The sequence below is a fragment of the Wyeomyia smithii genome, chromosome 2 (genome assembly GCF_029784165.1).
Source record: "Wyeomyia smithii strain HCP4-BCI-WySm-NY-G18 chromosome 2, ASM2978416v1, whole genome shotgun sequence".
NCBI lineage: Eukaryota > Metazoa > Arthropoda > Insecta > Diptera > Culicidae > Wyeomyia > Wyeomyia smithii.
The window spans coordinates 8,928,394-8,947,177 of NC_073695.1; the positions used below are offsets into that span (position 1 = coordinate 8,928,394).

The following is an 18,784-nucleotide window of genomic DNA, read 5'->3' on the forward strand; positions in this document are numbered from 1 at the left end:
GTCAAAGTCATATTTGACATTGAAGTGACAAATCTCGCGGGGGGATTCTAAATGCATTCGAAAATGAAAATTGCTGAATATCTAGAAACATTTCAAAAGGACTTTTTCATTTCGATTTCGTTTACTTGTTGTCGCTTCATTCTAGATGGGAGATTATAGATTTCCACTATTAAGGGGTTATATACCTTTTTGGTCGAGAAAAATGAGGGAAGTTTGAATTTATTTTCAAGTGCATAGCACCATTTTCAGTGGTATTTTTCTGAAAGTACAGTTTATCAACAACAAAAAAGTACGTTTGATTTTGAGATATACCAATTATTACTGGAATAATGGCCGTTTCCCCGAAACGCTATTTTTTTGCAGAGGCTTGCGGTCAGAGTTGCCAATAAAAATTTGATTTGAACTGGAAGAATGCTGAAGAAAAAACTGGAAAAAACTGGATTCCAAATAACTTTACAAAATACTGAAAAAATAAATTGTGAGAGAGCTTCTTTATGATGGTTATTGAATACAATATAAGTTTTAAATACAGCAACTTCGGGCTTACATTTTGTTGAAATTGTAGACTGAACTGTAGACTGAAAATTTTCATTTACAGGAGCAAAATTTGAAATTGCGCAACCAGTTTATCACAAATCCAAGAAAATAAAGCTTTTATCGTTTACAATATCTTTTAACAAAAGAATTGATGCAACGTTTTCTTACGTTACATCAGTGAATACGAACAATTTTTGAACTGCTATGCAACTGGAATCAATTTGAAGAATGCCGCCTGCATATAATATTTTTGAGATGGATTGTTTTTATTTTTATGTAATTGCAATTATTTCTTTTCTTCATTATCTGATAAAATCTATTTGTTAGTTTTCGAATAACTTACTCGTCTTACTGAACTTACTCGTCTTTTTATCTCAACCATGCAATACAATCCTTAATTTGGTCGTGTTTCATGCGAGAAGATACAATACTGAAAATGCTGTTAAGAATTGCTACAATGACTTATCAATCCACAAAATTTACGTTCTAAAAATATTTCCAAACCAGTCGGAGCTTGAGTGTCCAAAAAATCTGGATAAAACTGGCAAATATACAAAAAAACTGGAAGATTTCGGGATTAAACTGTTTGACTGGATCACTTGAAAAAAAAACTGGAAGAATCCAGTTTAAACTGGAACATTGGCAACTCTGCTTGCGGTGATCCTGATAGAGACTCAGCTGGTCAACCTTAATCAAAAAACTCATATTATTTCATTGGTTTAGAAGTGTGCCGTGTCCTTGAGCGATCGCTTTTATGAGTATTTTGTTTTCAGTGCAAACGGGAACGTTTTTCCCAAAAAATGTACGTTTTGAGCGCTAAAAATTGCATTAAAATTTTTTTGCGGCAAAATGTAACTGTATGTTTCAAAAAGCGATCGTTCAAGGACCGGCGAATTTAATAACGAAAATTTAAAAAGTAGGGGGTTGTATCCAAGACAAGACCGCATAACTGACGTTGAACTACGCACACTATTAACAAATGCATTGTTGTAAGTGTTTCATTATTGAGTCATAAAGTCTACTATTGCTTGCTTTGTGCTGCCCTAAACAGTGGGGGAATAAAGACACTGAAAACACGAGCTGTAAAAGCTGTTTCACATTCAGTAAATTAGACCAGAGGGGATTGACTGATGTCAAATATTAGTCGAATTAAATGACTTTGTGACTGCGTTCTAACAGGGCAGTTTGTTATTCAAAATCGGTTATGTTGATCGCAGTCTTTGTGCTGCCCTAACAGTGGGTAGGATTAGGTAAATAAATAAGGTAAATTTTTTGACTGCGGCAGAATTTAATCGCTAGGATCCAGCACAGAACGATTGTGTTATTGTCAAAAATTATTAACCTTCCATTCAGGGCCGGATAGGGATAGGGGGCCCTTGAATCGGGAGGCCCGGGGCATTTGCCCCCTTTACCCCCCCTCAAATCCGGGCCTGCTTCCATTACTTGATTATTTGCCTCGAGGAAGGCATTTTGCTGTTCAAAATCTGTAAAAGCTGTTTTCGCATTCAGTAAATAAGACGGCCAGGGAAAGGCAGCAAGCGACCAATCAGAGGACCTAATTTTCGTTTCAACAAGGCTTGACAATTTTCAATAGTACAATAGTTCGCATAATCAATCAACACTTTTCTACATTTAGGTGGATGAGTGTATAAGTTTCCAATCAATTGCTGCAAGAATGAAGGAAATCGGTTGAAAACAAACCGATTTATAAGCATTTAAAAAGGGACAATTTTCGTCCCCTTTCTCGTTAATAGTTTTCCTATTTACAGCCCTATGTGGTAGGCTAAAGAAAAACGTAGTTCTACGTCAAAAAAAGATGAAAGAGATCGGTTCAGTAGTTTTCCTGCAATCAGGATCACGCAAAGTCATTTTTCGGAAAACTTTATTCCGAGATAATCGCGTGTAAAGTTTCAAGTTTAGCTTATGCGGCCGTGGCGAGGCGCCCTGCAAATCGCTCTAACTTTCTTCCTTTTGCTCAGATCTTTATGAAAATTTGTGAAAATGTTCTCAAGATGTTTTATTTGAAGATAATGCAATGAAAACTTTTTCGGCTATTTGAAAGCTAAAAAGGTATATAACCCCTTAATCAATGAAGCAAAATCACCGTGTTATATGGTTCACTTTCCGTAATTATTATAAGAGAAAAAAAAATTCCTTGTGCACTGTTTGGCTAGCTCTTACAACTTAGTTAGGCAGTGCATAGTAGATCACAAACAATATTTTGTGACCTAGCGTTAAAAAGACCATTTTGGGAACTGATAGGTGTCACGGATCCTGCTGACATTGATGTTGCTTTTACTTGCGTTACGTCAGCGGTTCCGAGCTTTCTGTCAAAATTTCATTCATTAATTGAGTTCAAAAACGTCTCGTAAAATGATCTTTTGTAGTGATGAACTTTATCTTCGCCTACATATTGGTTATGTAAAGTACACTAAGGTCGCTTTTTACGCGGTTTTTTTACGCGGATTCCGGAATTTACGCGTTTTTTTTTACGCGGACTCCGGAATTTACGCGGTTTTTTTACGCGTATTCCGGAATTTACGCGGCTTTTTTTACGCGGATTCCGGAATTTACGCGGTATTTTTTTGCCCGGATTTCGGTTTCCCTTCACTCGGAATGCAAAATTAACGATGGTTTTTTAACGCGGATTCCGGAATTTTACGCGTTTTTTTACGCGGATTCCGGAATTTACGCGGTTTTTTACACGGATTCCGGAATTTACACTTTTTTTTACGCGGATTCCGGAATTTACGCGGTTTTTTTACGCGGATTCCGGAATTTACGCGTTTTTTTTTACGCGGATTCCGGAATTTACGCGGTTTTTTTTTACGCGGCACGTATCCCCCGCGTAAAAAGCGACTTTAGTGTAGTTACTAAAACGCAATAAATTATGATGCAGAAATATGAATATCAAATTGATTAATCAAAAAGCTTGCCTATTTTAGTTTTCTGCTATTTTTTGCCACTATTCCATTAAAAAAATACATTTCGACATCATTGAAAACAAAAATGGTAGTGACGGACTCCCCTCTAAATTTTGGCATGTGTCAAGTGTTGCAGTTATCGAACGGCATTCGATAACTGCAATGTAAACATGTTGCAGTTAGCGAACGACGACTGTACTAAACTAAGAAAAAAAATTGCCAGGACATCGGAATATATCCTAAGTTCCGAAATATATCCTGAAGCCATATGGCATCATTGGGCGCACTAGGGTACCGGTTTTTTCTTTCAAACTCAATTATCAGTTTATAGTAAAAATCACTGTTTTCCTTGATTTTATTATGAAATTGAATGAAAAGGAGGAACAGTAATGAAAATGGAATCATGTCGGAGTATGGAACGATTTAAAACAATTCATACAAAGCCCATCGTCACACTTTTCACATTCCATGCGGATTTGAGACTTGCATGTAGGTATCTCCTGAATATCGTCGTCGATTTTCGGTTGTCTTTGGAAAGTGGTCTGTTCGATCAAGATCAAGCGTATATTTTCCTTTAGATTGTTGTTTTTTGGCTATTTGTAGTGCGCTTACACCATGTGCTTTCGGCATATGGCCATAATGCTTGCAGTACCAAACCGCCAACTCACGCTTGAACTGTAATTGCGACGTGGTCAGATTCACGCGTCGATGCAGCTGCCAAGCATTTTGTACACAAACGTCGATGAGCTACATTTTGGTCCATTCGATCGACTCCACACACATACTTATTGTATTCAGTAACAACGCATGGTGGATTCACCAAGATCTTTTTGTGTGCTTCTTCAGAATAGCGGTTAGCACTGGAAATTTCTCGAATAGTTCGTGCGGCCGAAGATTAATACAATCTTTGTAGTTGGGTTGAGTGACAACGGGAGAATCGGCAATAGTTGAACTTGCAGCACTTCGCGTCCTTACATGAGCCTTGGATGTTGATGGTGTTGGTACAGTTTCACTAACTTCAACTAACTTGTGTCTGTGAAGCCATCAATACGTTCACCGTTACTCAGTACGATTTCGCAACCAGATTTCAGCTGTCCTGCGCATACATTGTCCGGGATACCACTTGGGCGTCGTACACAAATTACGTAACGCTAAAAATCTAGATTTCAGACCCCCTCCCCCGATAACGATAAGTAACGTTCGACATGACTTCCTCCCCTAAAATTACGTAACGCTGATCAGCCTGACGCCCCTCCGAAATTTTCGTCGTCCTCACTGCTGACATTACCAGCATTTTCAGGTGGTTGAATGTATAGTGCTTCCACTCGTGTTGGGTGTTCATCGTCTTCCAAATTTAGCTCATCTAGATAGTCCAACCCTAGTAACAATTTCGGTTTTATCTAAGTTTGATAAACTTTGATAAAACCTGTTCTGTTACTTGGGAATGCCTCCTGTAATGTGAGGTTCCTAACGATGTGACAAAATACAAAATAAAGCAAAAAATATACATTACACCTGCCAAAACATCTTACATGCTCCAGACGCAACAACGGAAATACGCGCCAAAAACCCGGTACCCTAGTACGGCCAATGACGCCAAATGGCTTCACACTATTTCAATCAAATGCCATTCCGCTACATTTTCGTTTCTGAACGTAGTTTCCCCCTTGCTTGTAGCTGCAGGTTATAGCTTTCTAACAGTATAATTCCTAACATGATAACATTATGGGAAGATAACTAAAAAAAAATCTTACCGACGTGGTGAGTTCATTTCGCCAATTTGAGTACTTTTTATTTTCAGTCTGAGTTTGGGGAGCTACTACGTCCACGTACAAAACTAAACTGACTTGATTTCATGTTCCCTGCCAAGCGGCATCTATTTACGTTTATACAAGTGTTGCCAAATGATTAAAATTACATTCCACTTTATTTAAAATCGAAAAATGTTTGATGTGTCAAGTGATGCCATATGGCTGCATTGGGTTGATTCGGGTTAAAAAAGGTGAAGACTAATGAGCCGAAAATCCAAACAATAATAGATACACGTCACAGTCGATAGCATTCACATTATTTTAAAAGAGGTGTTTTTTGGTGTTTTTGTGATATTTCAGTTTGAATATAACCATAGGTATCATGTAAAAATACAACTGCTATGTATTTATTGCATGGAATACACGGTCCAGTACTTTGATACTCTATCCAACCTGTGTGCAGTCTTCAGCAAAATTTCTCAGTATAATAAGAACTTCAACTTGGCGCTCAGTTTAGTTCGCGATTTGGCCGCAGAGATGGCGCTCCGACACCAACTTTTTATTCTTACACGCAAGAGCTCTGAAGTTTTCGACAAAGTTTTAGATTAGGAAATTTTATGTAACTTCGTAGAAGGAACAAAATTTCTCTCACTTAAATTTTTTTGGAAATTTATGAGTTTTTGAAGAATTTGTTTGAGTTTCACGTTTTTTTGTAATAGTTTTGTGATTCGAAACATTAAAATCACCAAAGAAAATGCAAATTTCTGAATCAGCATTCGTTTTTGGTTTAAGTATGCGTCGAGTTTTCGTTAGTAAAGCTAGGCTTATTGAGAGTAGATCCATTGCTATTGGATTTGACTACGAAACAAACAAAGTAACATCTAATCCAATAGCAACGGACTCTACTTTCAATAAGCCAAGCTTTACTAACGCGCTATTAATTTCGTTCCGCTAGATTCCATTTCTGGCCCAGTGTGCAGTGTTACGTCTTTTAATCTGTGCTTGAACTTTTGCGTGTGGTTAGGTTTTTGAAACAAAAATTGTCAAATCTTGAAATCTTGGACAATAATTAATTTCAGACAGAGGTTTAAAACGGTATCCCTAGCATTGTAATCCGCCTCTTCAAAATGGTCCTAAGAATGTCGTATTTCACTTCGAGTCTAGCAGCGGCCAGCTGACTTTCGGTCCACGTTTGAAGGGTATATGTCCTTTTGTAGAATAGAAGCATACCCTCATTTGAAAAGATAATGTTATAAATACTGACCGTCTTACCAGCCCTGGTGGTGGGCTGTTTTATGCATTTATTCATGCCATAAGAATTAAAACAGAATGCCATAAATGTACAATTCTTGTTGCACACTTAATATTTATTGCCGGGTCTCGGCAATTTTTACAGAGAACGGCACCATTGAGTGCTCGGTTGAAAAAAAATTATAATAATAATAATGACAGCTGTCACATATTTTCGTAAATCTCGGTTCAACCTAACTGAAATTTCAACATAAAATATTACAGAGCTATCACTACCGAGATTTCGGGTATTGAGTGCCGAAGCTTCAGTTAGAAATGAAATGTGTAAAAAAAAAACTTTTTTTTATTCAGTAGGGACAAAGTTATCATCTACACCTTCACCAAAGATTTTATACGGATTAAACAAACCTTTTTGGTTCTAAAAATATTCTTTTTATTAATAGACCAAAAACCAAAAGCAACCAAAAAACAACGTTACTTTGCACCGCCAGTGAGAAAGAAAAGAAAATGCATCCAATATACGAGATGTTTATATCCTCTCATTAACAGGAATTCTAAACTTTGTTTAAAGAACAAACTTTTGATTTACAAACAAATTTTTTGACCAGCAATGCTTTATGCTGTACCGATCTGGTCAAGTTGCTGTTCAACAAGGAAGAAAACGCTCCAAAGGATTCAGAATAAAATTCTGAAAATGATTTTGAAGCGTCCTCCTTGGTTTGGTACACTCGAATTACATAGACTTACTGGTGTTGAACCATTAGAAGCTATGTCAAATAAAATTATTAACAATTTTCGACAAAAATCGTTGCAATCCTCAATTGCTACGATAAGCTCTCTTTATAGCCAATAAGTTAGCAATTAAGTTAGTTGTAAGTTTACTTCCCCTTTTCTGACAAGTAGGTTTAAATCCCTACGAATGATAAATCCTAATTGCGAAAGCAAACAAATCCTAACAATTAAAATTACAAATTTCTAACAGTGTTGAGAAGTCACCATTTGTGATTGGACACACATACTCATTATTTACTAATATTTATCATAAATACTTAAGCTACTAACAAATCCCCCCCTTAAAAAAAAAGAAAATAATTTTCAACATCCCATATTCCATCCGATCGTAATGACTCGCAATATCAGTGATAGGGCGTGCCCCAAGTAACTGCTTTGATTCAGCCCCGAGTGCCATGAAACACCGTTTGAATTACAGTCACTGTAATTATATAGTCTTTTTTACGGTTTGCAACGTTGATAGTAATAACAAAAAATTGCAGTCACGAATGATTTGCGTTTTCTGCTTCAGTTGAGTTCTTCCACGCTTTTCGCTACAATTGTTTTCACATATTTATCGCTAACTTTACTCATATAGTTAACATCTCCCCAATTCGTACGAATTCATATTTTTACCAGTTAGGTTCCTACTAATTAAAGTTTACCGAACACGGAAGACGCCATATATACCACTTCAACCAAATATCCAAATCATCTGAATCATATGAAAACCCTTGAAGCTGAGGTTAAACGTTCGAGTCTTAGTCTAGATTATTCATATTATCGACTATGGATGAGAGTTAAAACAAGTGTTGACGATGCTGACGGTCACTAGAATATGTCACAAGAAACGGTGAAGGTCGTTGGTGCAAATTTATTCAAATTAAGCGACTGCTTCTTTCATCGTTTATTCGATGCACGGAAAATTTAAGAAATGAACTCACCACAGTGCAAGATATGTAGCATTGTCCATTCTGCTCTACACTACACTAGTGACGATATTTTTCATTAATAAGAAGAGTATTATTTTTCGAAATATAATGGCAGAAGAACCGCTTCGCCTTATTATACATTGCAGTAATTGCCAAAATATACGGAACACACACAAAAATCGTACTGTTTTCGTAGCTTCCAGTGAAATTTTCGGATTTGAAGTTTTCTTCTCACAAACTACAAGCTCCTTGTACTGTCACGATTATTTTACATATTTTTTATTATTTTTTTCGTTGCCTAGCTTGTTATTGGTATTATTAAATTTTCAACACGCTAACCTAACGTTCAAAGTTAATACAAAAATAAATATATTAGGAATATGCTCAATTATATGTACAGTGCTTTCAACAAACAGGTCATTGGATTGACATATCGAACGGTTCGGACCGCAAGCCCTGGGCCTCCCCAATGATCTAGTTATCTTCTTCTGTTCCAGACAATTGATACGACTATGATACGGTTGTTCATTCATCACAGAGGAAAAACTGTTGCGCAATCTTTATGATTCATTCACGGTGAGTAAGCTTCGAACGCGCTATTGGGTGGAGAAGATTTGATCTAAAACTGAATAGTTTCGTAGTTTCACCAAACACTTTCCCATGGAAACTAGAATACAAGCTTTGGTTGAGTTGTCGTTCAACTTTTGTTTCTCTTTTTTGATTTTTTGTTGTCGCTGCACACTGTATTATTACAAATTGTTTTGATTGATTTGAGTAAAATTTAGGTCAACAACTTAATCGTACAGAGGATGGAAATTGTTCGCGTTTGATGGCTCCTGAAATAAAAAGAAAAAAAAATATTGTAGTAAGTGTAGTCAATAACATCAGTCTCCTAAAATACGTGAGCTTGTTTTTTTTTTTTTTTTTCAAAAATATATGAAGGTTGTCTTAAGTTTCACAGTAGGAGAGTACTAACATAATATAAAAAATATATATAATTGCACTTGAAATCCATCTCATGACCGTGCACTTAACATCGATAATTGCCTTAAAATATTCGTCTTTCATAGACTCTGCTCTTGCCGTTGCCCTTGATGGTACATGGTGAATGTCTGGGTCAGCACAATTCAATGCTGTTGGTGCTTCTTCGCGATGCCAATTATAGCGAGCCTCGTGTGCCACCTATAATGTTTTGTTTGTAAGCAAAACTTGGCGCTTAGTACTTCAACCTTTTTGTCGTCATGGGGCACTTTTTACCACAATGACTATACTAAACGAGTGTCAGATAGTATTTTCAAATGTTTGATTAGAAGATTATTTGTAGAGATAACTTAAAAACAACTTACTAACTCTTCAAGCGACCTTGAGGCAATACTCCGCCGACTCTAGCCATTTTCACAGCTGTGGCCTTCGCAGTTACCCCAGAATAGACAGTTTCCGACTCCGCTGTTGCAGATCAGGAAGACGGCTGCCAGGAACACCAAACTGCAGATGGTACACGGTTTTCGCTCCAGGAAAAATCCAATCAAATACAACACAATAAACATTACGTGTGTCTGCATCAAGGCCGGATTGGTCGGCTTAGGGATTAGCAGAACCGGAATGAGACACTGCAAGCAATACATGTTCCTGTGCAGTTGCAGTGCCAAACTACGACGGAGATAATCCTTTTCTTTGCTGCCTCAGTTGGCTGAGCATACAGTGAAATATTTTTTATACATTTGCTAATAGTAGCACTAAGCACCACTACACACAGTCACGAATTTCCGCCACTGACCAACAATTTTCTACACATTTGTTTTCCATTTATTTTCATATACGCACTCCCTCAAAACTGATCTCAGAATAATTATCACGTATTTGGTATGCATAAACTTTGTCCCGTATTTGCTTGCGCTGCACCGAACTCGCTTGACAGCTGACCAATCTCTTTACTGAAACGCGATTCGCCAGCGTATGAATGACACGCGTCGAAAGTATCGATTGTTTACAAGCGAAGAGATACGACGGGTGAAACCGACGAGTTCATTTCGATTTATTCGTGTTGAAAGAGATTTTGAAGGCACCTACGTGATCTCATATATGCAATTGTCAAAATGTGCGTGATGACAAAAGCAAAAATATTTCCTTCCTTCTTTTTCGTATGCAAAAACCAAACAAATATCAGCAACACCGTCAACGCGATTTGGTGGGTAGCCTCACCAAAATGAAAAAGAGACAGCAGGATGTACACTCGTTTGCATTGTTGATTGCAACAAATTTTCTCGCGAAAAATCCTTTTAGAAGATCACGCCCGAAAAAAAATAACATTAAAAAAACCTTAAAAAACACATATATGAAAAATTTTCCTCATGGGTGTCACCCCCTAGAGGGTGACACCCGGGGCGGACCGCCCCCGCCGCCCCCACCACGCTACGCCAGAGGGTATAACTATGTACAGTTACAGCAATTTTTAAGGTTTTCTAATGTTTTGTTAATGTTATTTTTTTCGGGCGGATATATCCAATCGCATTATAGTCTTCTATAAAAAGTTTGATTATTAGATTTTTACTTTTTACCCGCGTTCTACACGCTCGTTCTATTTAACTCTAAATTGGTTAGAAAGTACTCACTTTTGTATTTTGATTCAAAATGTCAAAAAATGAGTAACATTGATTAACGAAACTGAGTAACTTCCACTCAGTTTTCGTATTTTTTTTGTTTTACTCACTTTTGAGTAACCGTTCGTTTTATATCAGTTTGCTGTAAACAATAGCTAGGCATTTAACAGTTCCCTGTTTGTTTCGCTCATTCGTACATGGATTTAGTTTAGAAAGTACTGAAACGGAAGTATACCGTTAATCGTGATGCTGTCGGAGGAAAAACTAAAAAATGTGTCTATGTTTGGTGCTAGGTCGTTGGTGGGAACGGCCCTTACAGTCATAATACCAGAAGGAATTCGTTCATTGTACGATGGAAGCAATCTTGAAGTTAAATACGTGGGCACCTCCATAACACCCAGAGCTGCCAGATTTTATTTTGAAAATTCTGTATGCACTCGTAAAAAATCTGTATTTTTCTGTATTTTAATCGTGTGCCTACAATTGCATGGAATTGCGGTAATTAGGCCTGGAATTCGACCTTAAATCTCGCCTAAAACCGTTAAAGAGTTGGGAAAAACTCCTGAAAGAAAACTCAGGCACAGACAGACGTCCAAGCAAGAACAACATTGAACAAAATTTCCGTGTAAATTTTCAAAGTAAATTGCGTTATAAATCACTTGTACACTAGCGCCGCCTGGTGACCTTATCTCTACAATACATTTTTCTCGCTGGTGTACGAGGCTGGCGGTACTGGTAGCGCTATCTGGTTACGGATTGCTACTACAAAAAACTTTACACAAGTTTGGAACTCAGCTCGGACGTCTGTCTGCGACTCAGGTCTATAACCGTGTTTTTTCCTATATACTTTCGGATCAGGTATCGCTTAGTTAAATGTCGGGCGCCCAGCAGAAAGCGAACAGAAGTAATAGAAGAGCAAAAGAAGAGCATTGGTTGTCATCAACGCAAATGCAATATAATTACAATCGGGCGCAAATATTCACGTTGGACGAAGAAACAGATTTTAAAGTCTACTTGCACCTATACAATTTCCTGCTTGTAAAAACCGAATCAGCCAATTTGGCGGTTATGCGGGAAACGCATTCGACAAACTGAAAACTGATGTTCGGATTAAATATTTGTGAGGCAGAGCTACCAGTGCTTTAGTACAAACATTTTGTGAAACATCACAGTTTCACACCGAAACTTAAAAAATTTCTATTGCTGAAATTCTGTACAAATCTGTATAAAAAATCAAAATTCTGTATGAATTCTGTATTCTGTATCATTTCTGTATCGTGGTCAAAAATCTGTATAATACAAAAAAATCTGTATACTTGGCAGCCCTGCTAACACCGGACAGTAAACACAGCGCTGATGAACATTTATCCACAATTGTGCTGGGCTTTGTCTCCATGATTGTTGTCGATCAGATATCATCGCGGCGCAAGGAAGGATGATGCGTTAATTAACAGACACAATCTGGTAAACCACAGTTCCGCACAACTGTTAACAGAATTGTAGCTTTTATTACGCGAAGCAATGCGGAAGATAGGGAAATAAAATAAAACATTAATAATTAGGTAACTTGGTGGGAAATAAATTTATAACATTTTATCGATTTTTCTTATGTTGTTTTCAAATTTAAATTTCCGAAATTCTTATTGTTTTCTTTTGCGTAGGAACGTCAAATCAACGAAACTGAGTAATAGTTACTCAGTTTGGCTAATCCATGCTGTATTTCAAATGAGTAGGTAGTACTCAGTTTTTGACATTTATCCATGCTACTCAAAAATGAGTAACTACATGGTTACTCTGTTTAGGGTAGGTCCACTTTTAACGAAATTGAGTCAAAATTTACTCAATTTAGAGTAAAAACGGCCGAGCGTGTACGGCCGTTTTCGAAAATATTGTCACAGAGAACAGACCTTTATGTTCATATAAAGAAATTTGAAAATCGTGTGTAAAAATTTGAATCAAAATACGTTAATAGTTAATACACTAACGACTGTCGTGACGTCTCATTGTATCTACCGTCTGTTCTCCGTCGTTAATTCCAGTCGAATAAGATACAGATACATCTAGAATGCGCCCGGATCTGCGTTACTAACTTAGAGGTATAATATCACACTCACACTCAAACTGTTGTTCTCTGAAAACGGAATCGCATATAACACATACCCCGCTGACGCAAATACGCTTAATAATTTCATAAGTTTAGAATTATAGACGTGCACAATGTTCATTTTATAAATCGTATATGCATGACATACGCTCAAGTATGAATTTCCTAGTCATGATATACGAATTCCATAATCCTTTCTTATAAAATGTTGTCTCTTCATTCTGCAACATGTTAACATTGCAGTTATCGAACGGCGACGGAGAACAACACTTGACACATAACAAAATTAAGAGGGGGGTCCGTCACTATTATTTTGGTTTTCAATGATGTCGATAGGTATTTTTTTAATGAAATAGTGGCAAGAAACAGCCGAACACTAAAATAGGCAAGCTCTACGATTAATCAATTTGATATTCATATTTTCGCATCATAATTTATTGCGTTTTAGTTACTACTTTAAATAACCAATATGTAGGTGAAGATGAAGTTTATCACTACAATAGACCATTTTACAAGACGTTTCTGAACTCAATTGATGAATGAAATATCGACAGAAAGCTCGGAACCACTGACAAAATGCAGTTCGTAAAATGGGCTAGGTCACAAAATATTGTAGCTGAGTAGTACTGCCCATGATCGCATATTTGTAACATTTGCAAAATTGGTTGTTCGAGCAAATAACACTTTTAAATTTGGCCCTTAAATGCTTTGTTCCCAATATAATCTTGCGAATAAGCAGTTCAACTAAACTTAGTATCATAAAGAAAGCTGTACTTTACACTACGCATACATTGAACATTACTTTTGAAGTCAAATTGGCTGAAATTTTTGCAATGATATTTTTATGCCGTCACTTTCAAGCTTCTTTTGGTTTATATCACAGTGGAAATGAAGTTTTTCTAGTATTCAACGAGCATGAGCTGAACATCAGAAACGGATCATCGGTGGTTGGTTACCGGACTAGAATAACTTCCGAGTTTCAAAGGTGCAGATGTGAATTGGGATGGAAACTTTTTTGACAAAAAAAGTTGAAAAAGATAAGTAGTGTGACAATTATGCGGTTATTCACACTATGTGACAAAACAACTTGGTATTTTTTACAACTTTTTTCAAACAAACATAAGCATATTTTTTCAGATGTAAAAAGTACATACTATTTTAAGCATTTCCCAATAAAAAGCACGAAATCCATAAAATGTCGAATGTTACAATTATGCGATTATGGGCAGAGTAGAAGCTAGCCAAACAATGCACAAGGGATATTTCTCTTATAATAGTTACGGAAAGTGAACCACATAACATACCGATTTTGTACCATAATTAATAGTGGAGATCTATAATCTCCCATCTAGAATGAAGAGACAACAAGTAAACGAAAAAATTCGAGGGAAATGAAAGAGTCCTTTTGAAATGTTTCTACAATACAACAATTTTCATTTTAGAATGCATTTAGAATCCCCCGCGAGATCTGTCACTCCAATGTCAAATATGACTTTGACATCAGATTTGACGGATTGCGGTCCGATAACTGCAAAGTTGTTGCAGTTATCGGTCTTGCAGTTAAAAGTCTTGCAGTTATCGAACGGCGACTGTACTTGTGGCACAGAACCATAAGTTATTCTCATGGAATTCAATAGTCATTTTGTCTCCGTGCATATAAAGTGCGTTCGGTTGTATCACTATATGATACAGACCATTGCACGGTGACGTCACGCATTTGAGTTTGACAGATACTGGTAAATTTGTTTACATTTGGGCGATGCAGTTCAATTTTCAATTATAGTAGATCATTTCAATTATGGCCAAAATACCCTTCTAATGTTGTGCGTGATGTGCCAGTACACTAAGAACAATTATAAATTGAGCAGCATTTCTATTAGGCAGACGATTGTTCCACCAGAAAAAAGTACAAAGTTCAAAACGTAAATAAAGTCATCACTAACGGTCAGAAAAGTGAGGTTAAAGAGGTTCGGTGAAATAGTTTATAGACCTTTTTACGTACACGCTCGTTCAATTTTACTCTAAATTGGTTAGAAAGTACTCCCTTTCGTATTCTGATTCAAAATGTCAAAAATTGAGTTATATTGATTAACGAAACTGAGTAACTTTCACCCAGTTTTCGTATTTTTTTGTGTTGCTCACTTTTGGGTTACCGTTCATTTTATATTAGTTCGCTGTAAACAAAAGCTAAGCATTTAATGAAGCTTCGGCACAAAATATTAACGAGCCGAAATATCAGTTAGGTGAACCGAGATTCACGAAAAAATGTGACAGCTGTCATTATTTTTTTAACCGAGCACTCAGTGGTGCCGTTCTCGGCAATAAATAACCGAGACCCGGCAAAAAATTTTAAGTGTGTGGTTTAGAGTAACTGGGCTTGGCATCCAACCTTAAACTTTGCCTGAAACCGTAATAAGGTTGGGTTGGCTGAAAAAAAAACTTAGGTCTATAACCATTTTTGACGTAGAACTACGTCTAACCGCACTATATCGAGATACATTCTGCGGAAACTAAAACCAAGGTGTAACGTCGGAATGAAAGATTTCAAACGGTTATACTGATGGAACCACATGATGGATCACAATAATCAATATGTCGTTGGATTGATAAAATGATGGACAATTTTGTGATTCTTCAGTTATCATTATCATTTCATTGCTAAACAGTGAAAATTTCATAAAAGTTTCAAGGTCGAATTTTCACGAACAATATACCAATCACATGCGAGCACGCCAGGCACAGACTTCATGAGTAGACACCAACTGCCTGCTGTGATATCCTGTATAGAAGTGGTAAAAAAAAATTGACAGAACCTCCCCGTCCCAATAGGTCAACTAACGTTTGCTTCTATGAGCCTAGATTATTTTGATGTCTTGAAGGTGAAGCTTTTTCGGAAAGTTTGTAACCACCTCCGCTATCAGACAGTATCACGTTCTGCTGTTAAAATGTTATCAAAACTGATGTCTCGAAAGAAAACATGCTGGCACAGACTACAGTACTGCACCGGGCAATGTATGAATAAAGCGCTGGTCATTAGTCGTCTATCTGTGCAGTAGAACTCGATATTCATTTGTGTGCAGCCAAGTCAAGTGAAGATTTCATTGTCGCTATCGACGCACAGTGGGGCGTGTTGGGTTAACGCATAAGTACCTATCGTGTTGCGACCGCTGGAACACAATCGAATTGCCTAAACGGCAATTGTCTTCTTTTTCTTCTTCTTGTTTCGTATAGTAGCAGTAATATCATTCAATAAGATTATTCGGGTTTTAGGGACAGACGGTAGCGGAACATTGCTTGCGACATATCAAACTTTAAGTTTTTGTAAACAATTCTCCGATTCCGGTCATCCGCATCAGCAACAAAACGAACCAAAATACCTTTTTTTGGAGCCTTAATTGGTTAAAAAAAATTAAAAAAAAAACCTAGAAATATGATTGTACATAATAGCTCGTTTTTGGTAATGTGTGTCGCAATCTAACCGTGCCAAAAGTAAAACGGGCTCAAATCAAACAGAGCCTCAAAAGAAAAATATAAAACTATTGTAGTCCTACGTCAACTTTGCGGTCGTGTCTTGGATACCACCCTCCTACTTTTTTTCTATGAAAGCAATCGAATCGGGTATATTTGTTCCAAAGCATTCCCGCTCAGCCAAATGTCGAATGTCCAGAAGAAATCAAACAAAAGGAATTTCCCGCTTAGTAAATGCCAGACGCCCAGCAGAACTCGAACAACATAGGTGTCGATGGTTGTGGGGTGGTGTGATCTACTCACAACCAACCCAAATGGTCTAGTTTAGTCCTAGCCGACACCAGGAGATTTTCTGAGGCGAAAAATCTCTGGGATCACGCCTTCCACCGCATGTGGAAGTAAAGCCGTTGGCGCCGGTCCCTTAAACAACGGGTCGTAAGTTAGGGTCCTGGGTGGAGTCGTCTCCTTGGGCGTCAGAGATTGGCGCAACAACAGTGGCGGAACCAGACCGACGGAAAATAAGCAAGAATAAAAAAAAATCGCTTGCTGAAATTCTGTACAAATCTGTATTAAAATCAAAATTCTGTAGGAATTCTGTATTCTGTATTATTTCTGTATCGTGGTCAAAAAATCTGTATAATACAGAAAAATCTGTATTCTTGGCAGCCCTGGTTCTCAACTACGTAAATGTCAAAAATATCGACGATTTTTTCTAGATTCAGGGCTGGGCCCCTGAACTGCGCGTTACTTATGTTTTCTTTTTGTCAAGATTTTCGCTGCATGTTGTATGAGGAGTGAGCGAGAGAAGTATTCCTGCTCTCGCTAAGATGTTCGCTGTGGCTCTTCGTTATATACTTTTTGTATATAAAACATTGTGTGTTGTGGCGGTTGTGGCGCGAAACACAGTTAACATTCGTGTCAATAATCAGACAACGAAATACACATTCTGATTTTGTTTTTGGCTGCAGCGTTGATATTTATTGAAAATGACAAAAAATTCAGATAGCAACATAAAACCTAAGGAAAAATTCGATCCAAGTTCGCTTCAGGATTTGCTACCGATATACTACAAGCGATTATTTCCGCATCTGCAGTTTTACCGCTGGATATCGTACGGGCTTTGTAAGTACTGTCAGTAAAAAAACTAGAGTGACGATTCAAAAAATTCACAATTCCAGCGGAAGCATCAATCTTCACAAATCGGGAGTTTTCGTTCACGCTACAAGATGACATCTACATACGATTTCAATCCTTTGATAGTCAGACAGAGCTGGAGAAGGAAATTTGCTCCAAGAGCCCTGCAAAAATTGATATCGGAGCCGTGTACAATGTTCGTCCCAAGGATAATCGGGCTAGCACTGTGATGAAACCGGTGCAGCGAGAATTGGTTTTCGACATTGATATGACGGATTATGATGATATTCGAACGTGCTGCAAGGAAGCCAATGTGTGCCGAAAATGCTGGAAGTATATGACCATTGCTTGTAAGGTTATCGATTCTGCCTTGCGTGAAGACTTCGGATTCGAACATCTATTGTGGGTGTTCAGTGGTCGCCGTGGGATTCATTGCTGGGTTTGTGATAAAACTGCCAGACATTTAGATACAAAAGGGCGCTCTTCGATTGCAGAGTACATGCACATTCTGATCAGCGGTGGAGAAGGGTCAGTAACAAGGGTCAGTCTAGGTGACAGAATGCATCACGCCATTAAACGAGCGCACAGAATAATTGAACCATTGTTCGAGGAAATCTGTCTGGTCGATCAGAATACTTTCGCCACTCCGGAAGGCCTTCGTAAGCTATTGGCTATGGTACAGGATGAAAGCCTCCGTTTGGAACTGGACAAAAAATTAAGACCCCATGAAGGCAATTCTAAAGCAATTTGGAAGGCTTATGTACAGTTTTTTGAATCATTAAGAATATCCGGTAATAGATCTAGAAAACTGAAGTTTATAATCGAGGAAACCCAGTTGGCATTCACCTATCCGCGAATTGATATTAACGTTAGTAAAGGGTTCAACCATTTGCTCAAATCCCCGTTCTGTGTTCATCCGAAAACGGGAAAAGTTTGCATCCCATTCAATCCTAACGTTGCGGAAAAGTTCGATCCAACGCAAGTTCCAACAATTAAGTGAGACTCACAGTAGAAACAGTTTAAAAAAATATTTGATAACTATATTTGATTTTCCAGCGAACTATTGAACGAGGTAAACGCGTACGACGAAGATATGGCCGACGAACAGGGAGAACGTTCACGCATTAAGGATTACAAAAAGACCAGCATGTTCAAGAGTACCGTAATATTCGAAGAGTTCTTGCGCAAACTCGAGCAATCGTTCAAAGGCAAGGCTATTTTGGTTAGCGATAAGAAAATGGAATTCTAATGTTAGTTTCTACTTAATGATGGTACGTTTTATTTTAAATTTTGTTACATCCGGAAACAATAC

At 37.5% G+C, this 18,784-nt stretch overlaps 2 protein-coding genes across 3 annotated transcripts; one reads left to right on the forward strand and one right to left on the reverse strand.

Annotated features, from left to right (window-relative positions):
* Nucleotides 1-8,415: 8,415 nt before the first annotated feature.
* Nucleotides 8,416-10,221, reverse strand: LOC129726095 (bladder cancer-associated protein). 2 transcript variants are annotated; one of them, XM_055682715.1, is made up of 2 exons: nt 9,517-10,221; nt 8,416-9,002 (listed from the first exon to the last, which is right to left on the reverse strand). In XM_055682715.1, exon 1 carries the CDS (start codon nt 9,789-9,791, stop codon nt 9,552-9,554), a length of 240 nt encoding a protein of 79 aa, XP_055538690.1. In that variant the 5' UTR covers nt 9,792-10,221; the 3' UTR covers nt 8,416-9,002; nt 9,517-9,551. The 2 variants fall into 2 exon arrangements, with proteins under 2 accessions (XP_055538690.1, XP_055538689.1); XM_055682714.1 differs by having other exon boundaries at nt 9,513-10,212.
* Nucleotides 10,222-17,180: 6,959 nt separating this feature from the next.
* LOC129726055 (DNA primase small subunit) lies at nt 17,181-18,781 on the forward strand. The gene is made up of 3 exons (XM_055682620.1): nt 17,181-17,460; nt 17,517-18,468; nt 18,529-18,781. The coding sequence occupies exons 1-3, from the start codon at nt 17,325-17,327 to the stop codon at nt 18,719-18,721; spliced, it is 1,281 nt and encodes a 426-aa protein (XP_055538595.1). The 5' UTR covers nt 17,181-17,324; the 3' UTR covers nt 18,722-18,781.
* Nucleotides 18,782-18,784: the final 3 nt, after the last annotated feature.

Coding starts and splice junctions, on each gene's coding strand:
- LOC129726095 (XM_055682715.1), bottom strand. CDS start 9,791: ATGTATTGCTTGCAGTGTCTCATTCCGGTTCTGCTAATCCCTAAGCCG.
- LOC129726055 (XM_055682620.1), top strand. CDS start 17,325: ATGACAAAAAATTCAGATAGCAACATAAAACCTAAGGAAAAATTCGAT. Junction 17,461..17,516: donor CTGGATATCGTACGGGCTTT/GTAAGTACTGTC, acceptor TCACAATTCCAG/CGGAAGCATCAATCTTCACA. Junction 18,469..18,528: donor ACGCAAGTTCCAACAATTAA/GTGAGACTCACA, acceptor TTGATTTTCCAG/CGAACTATTGAACGAGGTAA.